At 42.2% G+C, this 16,752-nt stretch overlaps 1 protein-coding gene across 2 annotated transcripts in view; it reads left to right on the top strand.

Moving 5' to 3' along the window:
• Positions 1-16,752, top strand: part of EXOC4 (exocyst complex component 4) — a 379,564-nt gene that overhangs the window by 19,396 nt on the left and 343,416 nt on the right. For both annotated transcript variants that reach the window (XM_035319681.1, XM_035319676.1), the window contains exon 3: positions 1,306-1,500. In XM_035319681.1, coding sequence (XP_035175572.1) covers positions 1,306-1,500 — 195 coding nt within the window. The remainder of the gene's footprint in view (positions 1-1,305; positions 1,501-16,752) is intronic.

Raw genomic sequence — 16,752 nt, 5'->3', positions numbered from 1 at the left:
AGTTCACCTTCGCTTTTGCAGCGAGTTAGGACACTGTTACATTAGCTTTTCGCTGGCTGAGAGTTTTCCTGTGCTACGCTCTGGAATGTCTTCCTGGAAAGAATGTGTTGACATCTTAGTCTCTTCTAACTGCAGATGGAGGCTGTCCTATGTAGCTAATTAGCAGATGTTTATATTTTAGTGTATGTGTTTGGGATGTGCTCATCTAAATGCTAACGGCCTTGAGATGGACAAGGTAGGAGAACGTGCAGCTGAAGTAGGACTCCTGGAGTGCTTTGAAGGCTGATTTTTTTTAGAAAACAAATTGCAAGGCCTACTTCTCGTAGTCTCTCTTCATGTGTAATTCAGTGAGAGTTCAGCCTGAGAAAAGGTTGGACCGTGAGTATTCATAACTTCTCACAAAAACAAGGAGTGTGAAAGCTATGCGCGAAGCTGTGTTGCTGATTGCTTCCACGTTTTAATATGTGATTATTGATTTGCGTTATGCAAGCTAAGTTCGGTTATACCGACCTTATCGGGGGATACTGGGAGAACCTGAAAACAGGATGTAGGCAGGGACTGGGGAGAGGGGATAAGAAAAACTCCTGATGCTTCTTATTAGGCATGGTGATGGGAGAACAGCGAGAGACTTTGCTGCTTAGAGAAGCAGCTGACAGGTGATGGCATGAGGCTCCCAAGCAAAATGGATGGCAAACACTAAGGTACTTCTCACTGTTAAGTAGCAGAAATATTGAGCCGAACTGTATCCTCACAGCTATTTGTTCCATTGGAAGCGTATTTTGTAAAACCCAACTTGATATTGCTGCAGGTATTAGAGAAGCGCTTGTACTGCTGGATGATCAGGCTTCAAGAAACGGCCGTGTGACTCGGAGGAAGGAGAAGACATGCCAGGAGATTCATTAGACAGATGGAAAATGTTTACAGCAGAAAAATTAGTAGTGGCTTATTTGCTTTCACTGTGAATTGGAGTCTTGCTGTATGCCAAAATACTGAATTGATTTTTGGAAAACGCACAAATCAGTCCTTGGTCATGGTTAAGAGGATCCTGTATTTGTTCATGTTATCAAACTTGCTGCAACTTTTCACTAGTGATATGAAACTTGAAAATGCTTGACTTTGAAAGCAGTTCCCAGTTCTTTTGGCTAAGGGAATATCCAGCAATTCTAAAGAACTTGGTTTTTGTTATTGTCTTATGGTATTTTTGGAATTTGTAATAAAGTAAATGTGGAAAAGGGGCTGATCAGTGTTAGAAGCACAAGTTACAGGGGCGGATTTAATTAATCCTTTTTGACACCTTGCTTGTAGGTGAAGGAGAACCTGTTATCGTGCAAGATGCTGCTGCACTGCAAGAGGGATGAGTTGCGCAAGTTGTGGATTGAAGGGATCGAACACAAACATGTCCTGAACTTGCTGGATGAGATTGAGAACATCAAGCAAGTGCCCCAGAAGCTGGAACAGTGCATGGCCAGCAAGCACTACCTCAATGCAACAGACATGCTGGTAAGATAGATGTCTTACTTTGCTTATCCTTGGAAAGTACCCACAGGAAACATAACTGGTCAGCTGTCAGATCATCTACAGACATATCTGCCATTTGTGTTTCCTTTGCTTTGTTATTTCTCCTTGCTGGGTTCCTTGTTTGGTCACTTGCTGCTTTCTTGTACTGATATTTCTGGGTTTTTCATCCTCCCTGACTGGACTTGAAGTCCCAGTCTCTGATCGTGTTCGATTGTCTCCTTTCTGTGCTTTCAGAGCTGTCTGTACCTGTTGACTTCTCTTGATAGTGATGCTTTCTATAACCAGCTGTTTCTTTACCTGTTTGATCTGCACATGGGATTTCCTACTGCTTTTGGAACCTGGCATTTCTCTGTGAGCTTTTCCTCTCAGCTCTTTACTGTAGCTTTCTAAATGTTCTTAGGTCTCCTCCTGAACTAATCTGTATGCTAACATGATTGCCACTGGCTGTCCTTTGTTTTAAAGTGAATTTCCGAGATGTCTGCCTTTATCATCTCCTTTCTTTATATCTTAGCAGTTTTTTCAAAACTATTTTTGGTACAGAAGAGCTGTCCTGTTTCCCTCCTGTTTCTGGGAGATGCACTCCCAGAATACACTCACAACTTCAGTCATTGCTCAGACTCTTTCACCGCTGAGGTGTGGTTACCTCTTCCTGTCTTGCTCTAGGTCTTTTACCAGGATTTTTGATCCTTTTTCTTCATATCCATCTTTTTTTCTGCTTGTTTTTCTCCCTTCAAGTATTTTTCCCTTCATTTCAATCTCTTTTACAAGCATACCTCCACCGTAAGACTGGAATTGAAAGGTAGAAGTTTCCTGAACGTCTGTAATAACAAATGTCTGTCTTGCTCCTGTTCCTAAGCTTAACAAACATGTTTCTAACCATGCTCCAGTCCTTCCTTTCCTGGAGCTGTCTTCTACCAGTAACGAAAAACTTCACAAGGGGAGTAATGCTCAGCCCTGACATGTGGGGGCCTGTGTCCAGTTCTTGCTCCCCACCACAAGGGTTAGAGACTTACTGGAACAAGTCCAGTGAAAGGCCCTAAAGATGGTTAAGGGGCAGGAGCATCTCTGCTCTGGGGAGGACTCTAAGGGACTGCGTAGCCTGGAGAAGAGAAGCCTCAAGAATATCTTACCAGTGTTTATAGATATCTGATGGGAGGGTGCAGAGGAAACAGAGCCGGACTTTTCCCAGTGTTGCTCAGTGACAGGATATGAAGCAAAGGGAAGAGGCTGAAATACAGGAAATTCTGTCTGAACATAGTAAAACGCTTTTTAATTGCAAGGATGGTTGAACAGTGGAACAGGTGACCCAGAGAGGTGGTGAAGTCTCCATCCATGGAAAATTTTTGAGACCAGGATGGACGTGGTTTTGGGCACCCAACTGTAGCTGACCCTGCATGAGGAGTAGGGTTGGATCAGATCAGTGGAGGCCCTTGCCAGCCTCAACTATTCTGTGATTCAGAAGTGAGGGCAAAAGGGATATGTCAGTTCATTTTCCCTTTTATTTATTTTTTTCAAGAGAATGCCTTTAGGCATTTTCATCACCTTTTTTTTAAATTGTCTTAGTCAACTTTACTGTTGTTTTTATTTCTGACAACTTCAGTCTCAGCTGTGCTTCCCTTTTTTTCACTAAGGTGTTATTAAGGATGAACAGCTGGAGATCTTAGTGTTGTCATCTTATTCCTACAGCCCAAACTAGAACTTTAATTTCCTTCTTTCCATTTTCTTTTATTTTACTCTAAATAAGACTTTCTAAAACTCACTCTGTTCCTTCTGAAGTGTGCTCAACAGTTGAGTGTCAGTTTTCTTGTCCCTTTCTCTGGTGGCATGTATAAGCCTATCAGGATTTTGGTTGCTGTCATATTTGCTTGCCTGTTTTCACTTCACTTTCACTGATTTCACTGATCTTTACCTTCCTGTTCTTCTGTGCTGCACACGTCCGGCTTTCATGATGCATCAGGTGCAATCATATTTCAGTACTGTGGTCCCTTTTGTCCTTTTCAAAACCATCTTCCAGGGACACGCTCAATCTTTTTCTCCTTAGATTCTCACTTTCCTTCAAATATGAGCTACTGTCATACATCTTTCACGTGTTCTGTAAGTCATCTGGAATGGGCAGTATAACCATTTCTGTTCTGTAATACTGAGTGAAATGTTTTGATACTTTACAAAGCGTAACATAAAATGCCTTAAATTCCTCAAAACGGATCAGCGATGGAAGGACTGAGACAGCACATCTGGGTGCAGTCAGGTTCTCCCAAAAGCTTCATCGGGTTTCTGGGGTAGGAGATCAGAGTGAGGTGTTAGTCCGATGGTTTTAATTATGAGATGGAGACGTGAGTTAAGGGAGTTCAGTTTAGGGGGAAACATTGGCATTGGTTGAAATCTTAGTGTGTTAGCAGTTCATGTGTGGTCTTGTTACTGATGGACTTGACTTTCATCAGGGTAAAAAGGCAGGTTGCTTACGTATGGTTTTTAAGGAAAAAATATTTTCAGAAGCAAATTTCAGAAAAATAATTTCCTATCTGGAATGTAAGATAGGAACTGTAAAAAGAAATAACATGCTTTAGGAACATACTCCATCTTCTCTAAAATATCTGAGATATAAATGCACATAGATATGTTATCAGTTTGCAATACAATGTGTGCATTTTTTGGGTGGTTATCTACATATACACATGTACATGCGTACACAACTGTGTGTAGGTCAGTTTGCCTAAGGCCACGTGATACAGCCAGTATGAGACCTCCCTAAGTACAAACTTCTGTAGCATGCCACACTTTTTCCCCCCACGTTGGAGTATCTGTTCTAAGAAATCAAATGATAACGATGCAAAAAGCTGCTGTTTAGATTTTTAAGTCAAGGAATGCAGAGAAAACCAAAGTGGAGATTGAACACACTCTTTCAACTGTTCATTTACCCTTGCAATCTTCATTTGAAGACGAGCGCACCTGTAATAAAGCAATAGTGATCTACCTGCCTTTGGAGCTTTTTTCATGTACAGAAATTGCTGTGGGCTCTTTTTTTCTGCCATCTCGTGCTAGCAGCACCTCTGCAAGACTGTGGTGCTGTAATCGCTCACTGGCTGCAGGATAATTCCTTTCTCCTCTTTTATGATGGGAATATTCTGTAAAATAAACTATCAGGTATGCAGAGTGTTTATAGATCCCTGTCCTTTTTATTTTGCTCCTCAAAGAATACAGATGCTCCTGGCTTATAATAAGCCCAAAGTGATCTGGCAATGAGCTTGTGTCCCCCACATTGAAATCAGAGCACTGATTAATGTTGTTGCCTGTAGCCCTGTGATATGTACAGTCTAAATTAGACCTTTGCAGCCGTTGTGCCGGGTTGATGCAAGCATGCTAATAGCATAATTTCTGGCTGCTGCATCGCATTTCTGCAGCCTGTTCTTTGTATTCCACTCACATTAATTGAAGTAATTTTGCCACTGAAGCGTGTTTCAAACCTCTGCATTTAAATTGAAATTTTAATTCCCTTATTGTTTGGAAAAGATGGCTGAAGATGGCTTGTTACAGGTTTCATTATCACTCAAAACTCTCCAGCTGCTGGTTCTAATGTGCAATGACTGAGCAGTGCCGGCAAGAATTCTTAATGTAAGAATGGCAGCTTTTCCCAGCAGCATGAACAAAATGCCAAGGCGTTTTGTGACGGCTTATATTTGTATGAACTTAATTTTAAGTGGCTGTTTTGTTTCTCATTCCGTATCCGTCTAGGGTAGTGCAGATCAACTTCTAATATTGGGTACTCACGTTCTGTGTTCTCCCGTCTTTATAGTACGCACTCCTGTGAGTAGGGCCAGTAGGGTTTGCTGTTCTGTAATTGCTGATTACGCTCTTTCTCTTCAAAGAATCTGCCTACACCCTCCTTTGAAATGTAAAGCCACCCTCCTTTGAAATGTAAAGCTCTGGAGAAATTGGGATGGTGCATAGCGCACACGACCCCTCTTTGAGACCAAGTTTCCATTATTTTCAACTTTTGCAAATGCTTTTTTGAAGTATGAGGCTCTGTGCCTATCTGTAAAGGATCTGTTCGGTGCCACATCATTGCCAGAAGTGAAATTCACTTTAATGTGTTCATTGAGTGCATGTGCACATGTACACGCACTTTAACAAAACACGGTCCTGTGCTGAGAAGAATTCTGACAGCAGAAGCTTCATAAGAAGGCAGCGTGCAGTCTTGAAGAGCAGAACTGGTGGTAGAGGCAAGTTGGGGCTGGGTTATAGCTTAGCACTTGGCCTGGAAGTACAACCTTGGCTGTTGGAAGGCAGGAATCTGAATTACTCTGCTCTGAGGCCAGACGAGAAGATCTACATGGGCTACACAACTCAGTAACCAAGCCAAAACATGAGGCAGAAGGCACAGCAGGATGGATAGGGGGCACAGCCAGAAGGGTTCTTGCTTGGTGAAGCAGTTCTGGGTCCAGTTTCTCTCAGCGTTGGGCTCTGTATCACAGGGCAATACGTTCCGATGAGGGGCTTTGTAATTAACCCAAGTAGCACAGAGGTCTGTGGTGTTGATCTAGTAGTTCTGGCTCCGCTGTTGACCCATGCGGCACCCGTCGGGAGGAATTAATATTTTCCATTTGTTTAAGTAATCTAAGACATGAAATGCTGAAAACATTTGAAGGAAGAGATGTTGTTGAATCAAGTAATTAAAGGTCATGTCATAATACAATTTAATGAAAATTGCTTGGGCTACTTTCTTTGCATTTCCTGGCTTTTAAGTGTGTAGCTTTGCAATTTTAATGAGTTAATATCACTTTCTCAAAGTATATAGAGTTTTTTTAAAAAAAGTAAGCCTGTTAGACCATGAAACACTTGCTCTGAACTTGATTTCTTATTGTAAGAGCACAGTTCCTTTGAGGGCAAGATTGTATTAGGTAAAACACGGTGAAGCTGCAGAAATATATCCACAGGATAAGAGTGAGGATTACTGCCATACCCAGTTTTCTTTATTAAGAGGATGACAAAGCAAAGAAGAGCACCATGTGGAAAGAAGGGAGTAAGAAGCCCACTGACTCGTGTTCACTTCTGTTTAATATCCCACTTAGTTATGTTTCAGAGCTAGGAGCTGACGCTTATGTTTTACTCATCAGCACATCCTTTTCCTTTAGTTGAGGCATTTTTGTCCAAAGTAATAAAAAGTTGGAGAGTAATGTGTTTATCAAGAAGTAGGCCAGGGAACACTTCAGCGACTCCTTTTCTTTCTTTTTTCCCTGTTAACAGACTTCTATTTCAGCTTCCTTCCGCGAGGGTAAGAGTCGTATGTCTCCTGTTCTTCTTTCTGCAGTGAGTAACAGCATCAGGCTTTGCTCAGAGCTGGCCGTGTGCAATTTTGCATTGGTGCCAGTTTGTTCAGTTCGCAGAGTGGAGCGAGTGGCCCTTATGGTGGCTGCGTTCAATAAACTTCACTCCAGCTGTACGGGAGAGGAGATGGGGCTGCAGGTAAATTAGGTCGCTTTCAGTTGTGCTCACGGAGCATGCTTAGAGCACGTAGAGTTGCCCACTCACACCCTTACCGTATGTTGTGCACAGCTCTGTGGGCTGCTTTGTTAAAATCTATAGGATTAATATATGTAATTTTTTTTAGAGTTTATTTGTTGTGACATCTAACCCTTAGATAAGGGTTGTTCCAGTCAAATCTAACCCTTACATAAGGGTTATTCCAGTATAAACTAGAGATGCTGACCAGCCCCTATGTCTGCATACTGAAGCATTTTACACCAAATTGGTTCTTTTCTTTTCCTGACTGCAGAGCTTTACAACACAACTGGGTCACTCTAGTGTGTGAGAGCAAGGTCAGAATGAGAAATTTGAATACAAAGAAATGCAGTGCTGCAGTGCAAAAACGATCGTAAAGCTGCTGAGGCAGTCGGAAGGGCGAGGTGGCATAGGAAAAGGAAATAGATGAGAAGTTAACCATGGGTAAGATGCTTGGAGAACAGCACATGGGGATAAGGAATTTAACTTGCTGTGGAAAGGGGAGTCAAACAAGGAGCTTAAAACCTTGAACGTCTCAGGATCAGAGAAGGGATACTGGCATGTGTTTGTACCCAAGCATATATTTGGCTTTTTCTTGCACATTTTGTAGTGTTTGTGTCCTTCTTGATAACCATTTCCCCTACTGTTCACATTTATCCTCTACAATGGCATTGGGAGATTGACATATTCCCAGAAAACATTTGATATTTAGAACCCTGTTGAGGAAAACTTGCTTTTCATTATTTGAATGTGGCTGCTGCCTGTGGCTCTCTGTAGCGTGGGATGAGGAGAGGCTTTCAATTACAAGTACGGTGTAGTGAGCTCTCTTAGGCTGTAAGTAGCTCAGAATAATGACATTAAAAAACATGCAACTGAGTTCTTGGTATGCGTTTTATTTACTGTCTGCCTTTCTTTCAGGTGGAACAATGAAAATCAATAGAAGCAGTCTTTCATTTTGTTTCTGCATTTCTTATTGCAGTGCTGGGATCCAAGCACTGCTGTGGAAGAGTTTTGTTTCCACTGAAGTCATTAATTACAAAATATAAGACTTTGGCGTTCTATAGAATTTTTTTTTATTACAAAACTTAGAATTTGAAGCAGGGCCAAAATTTTTCTTTTGAATTGCAGAAATAGCAATATTTTTCATTACTTCTTGCCTTGAAGTCTTTCCCCAGCTAACATTGTGTCTTGTCGTCGTAGATTCGATTACAAAAAAGCCTTTCAGGAAACAGAACTGAGAAGATGGCACCTCAAGGGTTGTATCTGGTTTCAGATTTGACATGTGTAAGCATTTATGCTTAAAGGAACTAATTTGTACTCATTTCTATTGGAAAACGTTATGATTTTTGTCACCTGTATTGTTTAGGTACGGAAGAGAGAGAAAGCAGCTTTGCTCTTCTTAAGCTGCTGTACAGATGGGCTGTGTTCTAGTGATTCGCGCATAAACATGGAAGCAGTGAGCTTTTTTTCCTCTCCTTCCTGCTGATTCGTTTCAAATGCTGTACCTTTACTCAGATGACAGTTTATTAGCATTAGTTGTTTGCCCCGAAGGAGCATTATAAAGCTGAAGTAATTAAGTTGGGAAGAGTACTTCTAAGTTCCTTATATGAGAAGCATTGGTGCTATTTATTGCTAGAACATTTTTCCCCTCTATTCTATGTTTTCTTTCCTTAGTTGGGAAAAAAACAAATGCACATCTTGCTAGGCTGCAGCTGAAGACATTGGAAAACGGAGGTTTTCTTTCCCTCTGAAACACCTCATTTTTCATTTACTACGCTTATCAATAACTTTATCCCATTCTTTTCATCCTATCATTTCCATTATCCGAGGCAGTCTGTTGCATTAAACTGTTAGTGCCTAATAGTGCTTCATTTGCATTGACACGTGCTTGACCTCAGCCCCTCCGCTCTTACTTAATGCACCAACAAGCATCGATACGTCTCTGGAGTATTATCCTGCGGCTGTTAGCTCAACTAATAACAACCATTCATTTAGGCTGATGAAAGTTTATTAAATAAAAAACACACGCCGTAATGAAGGTGGAATAGGGGTGTCGAGCGTCGCTTTGTGGTGAGATGCAGCCACGCTGCCCTTAATGAAACAGGAGAAGTATTTGTAAAATGATGGTCTGTGCTTCTGGGAAGGGATGTTTCTGAACGTTAAGTTTAATCTTTCCTGATCACAGATGCGGTGACGAGAAGTTCTTTGCTCAAGGCAATTGTCCCTGCCATGTAATGATGCGTCCTTTCTTTGGAGTGATCTCGTAACAGCTGGAGAGCTTTGTCTTCCCGTTTACACTGGCAACTCATGAACCTTGGTGTCTTACATACCTTCAGGTTAATATTTCTTTTGCCTTTGATATTGTTGGTAATTTTTATTATTGACGTACTTCATGGAGCTCATTCGGTGAGCCAGTTAATGTTCTTACTGCTTTATCTTTGCATATAGCTGATGTTTTTCCAGTAGTCATTGGTCTTTCCATGAGTTCTTTAAACTCAGGGTTGTGCGGACATAATTCTGCTCATAGGGAAACATTGGAACAAGCACCAACAGATTGTTGGAACATCTCGTGGGTTATGGAACAACATAAAATATGATCTAGATAAATTTGCGTTTTTAATGCAACTTTGAAGCCGGTGAATGGTGGGTGAAGAGGAACAATAAACTTCATTTTCAGTGAAGCCTTTGGAACACTTGGGTTTAGTCTGGAAGCCTTCCAATGAAGGAAACTGATTTACGGTGGGTGAAGTGGGCATAATGCTACCACGTAACCTTCAAAATGGCATGAGAGATGAAACATCCTCGTGTAGACCTGGAGGAAAACTTATGCTGAACAGCTCATAAATGAAGATCTACGGACAATGCGCCTGTTTGAGAAAGCAGTGGTTGTATAAGACTACGGTTTAATGTTACCCTGTGACATCTTTATGAATTCTGTAATAAAGACAAGTTAGTAAATTAGTGGGTGAAGAGCTAATTGCAAGGAGTTAAAGAAAGGAGTTAAAGATACCTTTAACAACAGAGATGGGACAGGGAGCGTGAAGGATTGGAAATGTCATCTTGAAGACAGCAAGAGATCAATTTGGGGAACTGCAGGTTTGCATTTAAAAAAAGAAGTCCTGGTGCTTTACTTCAGTGCATTAGGGCCCCATTGGTCTAGGCAGCATTCATATAGGCAGAAGACGTTTAGGATGGATGGTCCTGAAAAAACACCCTTCCCTTAATTGCCATTAAGGCTGAATGAGGACGTATTAAATCCGACAAAATATGGAAGTGAAAAGTAGAAGGAAGAGCCTTTTAAGATGATTTTTACTGCTTTCACAGTACCTGAAACAGTATCTCCCCTCCGTGACTGTGCTCCAGTGGGGGATACAGATGGCAGACCGAGGTTGGACCGGAGGTGTGCTTGGGCCAGCAGTGGGCCTGATGGAGGGGATGCTGAACAGGAGAGGGAGGACATGCTAAGCAATAGCACTCCTTTCCCAAAGCAGTTGGCACTAGGCAGCTGTCCATTGAAAAGCTGCTGTCTGTGCCGAGTAGCACTCAACAGATCTCTGCCTTGAATTTGTGTTTTTTGAACCAGTTTAAGCTTTTGGCCTCGGTGGTGAGGTAAAGAGCAGAGCTGTGCGAGCATCTTGTAGATGATAACAAATCTTTTGATTTGCTAACTTGAGCTGAGCGCTCAGGAGCTACTGAGGATTCGAGGCACGCAGCTCTCGCAGGCACCCCGGTGATACGTGCCTCATCTCCAGCGAGATGGCGCTCTAATGGAAGACGTCTCGGGCAATTTTGCGATGCAGATAGGCACTTCTGACTTTCCTCTTTCGGGGAAGTCATTTAACCATACCACTGTTGAGATTGCTCGGGTTTTGTGTTAAAGTCCAAGTGAGCAGTTGGGTAATCCTCCTGTGGTTTTTAGCCAGCCTGCTCCTTGAGCGCTGCTTCTGGTTTCAGCACTTTATTACTAGAAAGACATTGATGAATTACAGCAAGTAGAGGTGGAAGTAGAATGATTGATGGGTGACAGGGCTGGGGAAAAATGGAAAGAATTAAATTTATGTAGGTGGAGTAAAGGACAGCAAGTGAGGGATGTAATGCTATGAATATTTCAAGTTGGTAAAGGAAAATAAGTTAGGTTGGGTCACCACCATTTGCATAAACACTTAAAAGTAAAGGATGATTGCACTTTGTAGTAACATGTTTGTAACAGGTTTGCCTTAATGCTTGCATAGGAGCAGTGGTCTTACGAGCAAAAGATAGAAAGGCTAATTTTGCAAAATGTAGTTAAGGCAATACTAGGGTCAGAGGGAAATGGCTTTGCTGTATAACTGACCTCCTCCCGACTTGTATCTGATAATACAGATGTTTTTTTCTTTAAGGGAAGCAAGACTCGATGGGATGTGGTTGGTTCAAAATGCAGAATTGGGTACTTCAGCTTGTTGGAACTTAATTCTGTGGAAGACACTTCTGCTCTGTTAAGGCATTAAAGAAGTGTTATTCCCCTGCCTTCACGTATACTTCTTGCTGTTGGGTGTTGTGTTGCACGTTGGCTGCCTGCTGCCTCCTCTTGTGGAGGTGTTTGCACTTCAGTCATGTTAGGTGAACGTACAGGTGGGAATTTTTGATAAAAGGTGCTACATTCCGGAGAAAACAAACCCCGTCAGGAAAAAATAGCCCTGTTACCCCATTTATGTCTATATTTTTCCTATTCTTCCCCCAGCAAAGGACCTTACAGTGACTTAGGACAAGCTGTTTTCTTGCAACCTGAGCGTTGGTTTTTTGTGTGTAGCTCGGAAGCTGTCAATCTTCTCCCCCTTTCTTCATGGGTGGTCAGCAAATCGCTTCACCTCAAGAAGGGAATTGACCTCAACCATTGCCAAAATACTACTGAAGGGCTTCCTTTCTCTATTTTTCCATCTCTTATAACTCTTCGTATGCTTTTAGCTTGTTAATTTCTTCTGAGATTGCTTAAAGGTGAATAAAATTGCAAGCAATTTCTCCCATCATCTTAATATCCAGTGTGTTAATCAACAGTCACTACTGTTCATCACGAGTATCTTACAGCTGTGCATTAATCCCCACATCCTGCGTGCCTTTTCCCTTCTGTTTTTAAGGGGAAAGAGGCAGTGACAGTGGGGAACAGCTCTCTGATCTGTGCTTTTCATGGTTCCCGTGCTTTTTTTTTTTATTATTTTAATCTAAAGGCTCCCTGCTTCGGGACTGTCTGGGTGTTCCTGGAATTCCAGGGACGTCTTGGCTGGGTGATGCTGCCTTGTCCTTATACCGCACGTTGTGCTGCCAACTGGCCTGTGGCAACTCGATAGCAAACAACTGCCAATCCTTGGATTTCTTAAATGCAGCTTTTGGGTGCAGGTTTTGCATGTGTTCCATTGTTTGGATGTGCCATCCTTAAGGACAGTAACTTCTTAGCTTCATCCTTGTTCACCTTGCTACCAAAATACGGAACAAATTTACGGCTGATATACAGGTTTACTTGATAAGGCTTACGTCAAGCTTCTAATTAGATATAAATGCAATTTTAGAGCAGGCTTAATCAGTTACTCATTATGTGTTTCCAACACTGGAGGTACAAAATACTCAAGCTCCTGCTTTCTGGATGTCAGCACCTTTCCTCCTTCATCCCTGGAAAATGGGAGTTTTGCAGGCAAAACAGCCTCAACTTGGTGAACTCTTAATTTATTGCCAATTAACACAAACGCGTGATTGCTGATTTGGATATTTGAGGTAGGAAGAGAGGACAATTAAAAAAAGCCATTTACATAAACACATTTCTTCACTCTTCTCCAGGTACATCTTCAGTAAAGCACCTTTACCCCCTTCCATTCTCTCAACTTATTTTCTCCATGGCATATACTTCGTCTGTTCCAGTTCCTCTGGTGAGGTGATGGGTGGCACAGAAATCCGGTGTCATCCGTAAGGGTTTTTTCCTCTCTGCACTTTTACCCTTGTAGTTTTTTTCTCTGCTGCTCTGCTTCTTACTGGTTTCCTCTGCAGCACTCAGGTTCTTCAGCTTTTGCTCTGCTCTGGTTTTCCAGAGGATGCCTGCTCCGACCTGGGTCGTCCCAGTGGAACATGTCTCCAGCTGCTAGCAGTTGCTCCAACGTAGTTAAGGAACAGCATAAGTGCCATCCCAAACCAGAACGAAATATCGCAAAATTCCTTGGGGACACTAAGTCAGCTCCTTTAGACACTCACACTTAGGGTTACAAAGTTGGCGGATCATTTCTCCATGTGCTTCTCAATTTATCCTCCTACGTTCTTTGACCACAGACCATCATTCTTAGGTACTTCACCTTTTTGTCCAGTGCAAAATCCCAGCAGCTTGAGCGTGAGTGCCTCGCTGTTTCCTGAAGACTGCGGCAAACCTCCCGGGTTCGATCCTTATCTCATGCAAGTCAGGTGTAACTGAATTCAGGGAGCTGCTTGTTCAGATCTGGCTATACACGTTTCAATTGTTCTTTAGTTGTTTGCCTTCCCTGTACCTTTTCAAAAGCAAGTTCCTTGTAAAAGCAGTAGATCAATTTTCTCCCTTTTAAATGTCAGCATTGTCTTGATTCATCCAGCGAGGCAGCTGAAACCTTCCAGGCTGCTGCTATTTGGTTGCTGTTCTATTCAGAGGGTCCAGCTTTTTCCTATTTGTCACACTGTTTGTGTATGACTTTTTTTCCCTCAAATTGTGACCTACCACATTGCTTTCTTTTAACTTTTCTCAGTTGGTTGTTATTCATGTTTTTGCATCTGTCACCTGAACTGAGAGCGGGCTGGTGTCCCGGATGGAAAGCATTTGGGTTACTGGTTTGTACAACCACTTCTCTGTCTTACCACCACGAAGAAGCACCTTGAGGGCTTTCATTTTATTTCTGCTTATAGTTTCTGCTTATAGACTTGCAAGATTGTGGAGCTCTAGAATTATAAAGAAAAAAATAATCCTCTTTTCACCTGTTTTACGCTACTTTTTGGAGAACTAAAATACTTCTGAGAACCCTCTAAAGGGATCATGCAGTTTTAACTGGGAGCGTATTTCCTAACTTTGGTCCAAGTTATCCAGGCTTTTAACAATTAACAAATGGTACTTAGGTGACGTGTTGTAAAATGCTAAATCAAAAACCTTCCAAATTGGATGTTAACGATAGGCAAATGTTTAACTACATCTTCTTTTTAAGGCAATTAAACTCTGCTATAAACTGATGGTGACCTTTAAACAAGCTGCATAATGGTTGTGGTGCTGTAGTTATTTTCTATAAACATAAAATTTTTAGCTCGTATGAATCAGAGCTTTTTTTTTTTCAGGTTTGTTTCATTGATCCTTATTTTCTAAGGGGTCACTGTATATTACTGTACTTGAGAGATCAGTAGATTTTTAACATCAGAGATGAATCCCAGATTATCTAGCCCAGATTCTATTGTAGTGCAGGCTGAATTTTTAAACTTCCACTAAATACACTTATTGTGTACTTAGGCATGACTTCCTATGAGAGAACCAGACTTTTTTCAGAGATATTAAAAAAAAAAAGAAGGGGGGGGAAAGGTGGTGGTGGTGATTACTTCCCATTTCTTTTGGTACCATTTGCTTGTGGCAAATCAGCTTTTCCAAGAAGAATATCGAGGTATTTGTCTGTTGATTTCTTTGCCAGGTGTTCTCTCTTGCTGTAACTTCTCTCCGTAGCACTGCCACAAGAGAAATGTTGAGTTCTGCACCTAAAATGATGGTTGCGCACAGGTAATGCGTAACTTTCCTGGGTGGTCCTTTGGGGACCCAGAAGTTGGACTCTGATCCTTGTAGGTCCCTTCCAACTCAGATATTCCACGATTCTATGACTTAGAGGACTGTGTCTGGGGTAATTGCGTCCTGTCTTGGGGTCCCCACCACGAGAGGGATCGGCATCGTGACCACAGGAGCGAGTCCAGCGCAGAGCACCCAGATGGGGCACGGGAAGAGGCCGCGATAACTGACTTGGTTCACCCTGCAGAAAGAAGGGTGGATTTTGCTGTCTGTGACCACCTGGAGCCATCTGGAGGAGTCAGAGGACGAACACAGCCAGGCTTCTCTCAGAAGTGCACAGCGAAAGAACAACGTCACAGATTTTGGTGGGAGAAAGTGGCTGGACATCAGGAGAAAATTCTTCCCTGTGAGAGCAGCAAACACTGGGAACAAGGGGCCAGAGAGGCTCCTCATCTCCATCTACACCAATTTTCAAACCGTGATGGAGGCCCAGATGAACTTGCCCTAACATGTGATGTTCTCTGTGCTTCGAGCAGAACTGGAAACCTCTGAATAAGTCATTGTATTATTTGAGTAATAATATGAATGCCATGGCTTCCAGAATACTTTGGCTTATTCCAACAATTTTGATGTCTGTGCTTGCTGCCATTACATGTTCACCTCACCCTTCTGAGCCACCACGATTACTTCTTGTTCTAGGTACCTGGAGATTGTGTAGTCCTGCCTTTGAGATCCCCTTGGTAGACGTTGATAACCTTTGCCCTCGCTGCTATCTTCAATGATGGGTGCCAGACAGCACAGCAGAGATGCTTTTTCATATCGATGTGTAACAAGCTCTGTAAAGCAGAGAGCAGTGATGCAGAGGTTGGAAAGCAAAAAAGCTGGGTCATTCTGGCTGTGGACAACTCTAAACTTAGAGTTGTTTAATTTCTCAGCCCTGTTTCTTTTGGAGTTGCTGTACAAAACCCCTGAGATGGAAAATCCTAGGCTTACTATAATGTACTGAAAGTCCTCAAACAGAAAACAATATGGAAGTGTTAGAGCTTGTAGAGGTTTTTATATTCTTAATTGTTCAAAATAAAACTAAAATCCTGGTAAGTGGTACAAGTAGCTAACGGAAAGAGCTCCTGTCTGGCTGAGGACTCCAGATAACTGAGTAGAAAAAAATTACACAACTTAAATATATTTAAGCTTCCTATTCAAGAAGGAGGGAGCCAGTTGCATTTTAAAATGTAAAAAGCTACTTTTATGTTCAGGAATGGTGCTAGCAACATAAATGCATTCAACCCAACACTTGGATTTCTTTTTAGAGTGCACCTTTTTATTGTTTTGTTCTTTATACAGTAAGCAGAGGAGAAGCATCTGCACTAAAAGAGAAAAATCCAGAAATCAGAGTTTTTCACTGAAGTTAAGGTTCTCTTGAACTGGGGAAATGGCTGCTAACTGGAGAGACAGCTGTGCTTCTTGTGGAGTGGTGTTGTACTCTGACCTGCTTTGTGCAGGCTGTTACCTGCTCACCCATCTCCTCCACACTGGAGTTTGAAATGAGGAAAGGTGAAGAACCAACTGGCTGAGGTGATGTGCTCAAGCTGAGTGATTAGTTGGTGATATAGCAGGAAATAGAACTCTGATCTTCAAAGGGGATGAAACGCGGGTCTTGATTTAAACCTTGCTAATGACAGATTGGTCTGGTCCCTGTGAAGGAGTTCAATTAAAACCACTGCATTTCTAGCCTTGCTGTCAGGGATGACGAGGGTCATCCTGGCTGCATGTGGCATTGGCCGTGCTCTCAGCTGACACTGTGGTGGCTTTGCAAGTCCCTTTGTAATCTCACTGCTTCTCCAGGTAGCTGTCGTGTTAATGTGCACTAGGTGTGTGCTTCACTTCCCAAGAAAGCTGATTGTAAATGACTTCGGTTTACATTGCCAGGTAGTCAACAGAGCTACTGCTCCCTCACTGCTCCCTCACTGCTCCCTCACTGCTCCCTCACT

The sequence above is a fragment of the Oxyura jamaicensis genome, chromosome 1, assembly GCF_011077185.1.
Source record: "Oxyura jamaicensis isolate SHBP4307 breed ruddy duck chromosome 1, BPBGC_Ojam_1.0, whole genome shotgun sequence".
Lineage (NCBI taxonomy): Eukaryota > Metazoa > Chordata > Aves > Anseriformes > Anatidae > Oxyura > Oxyura jamaicensis.
Note: the sequence above shows the minus strand (reverse complement) of the source record. Positions and strands in the feature narration are given on the sequence as shown.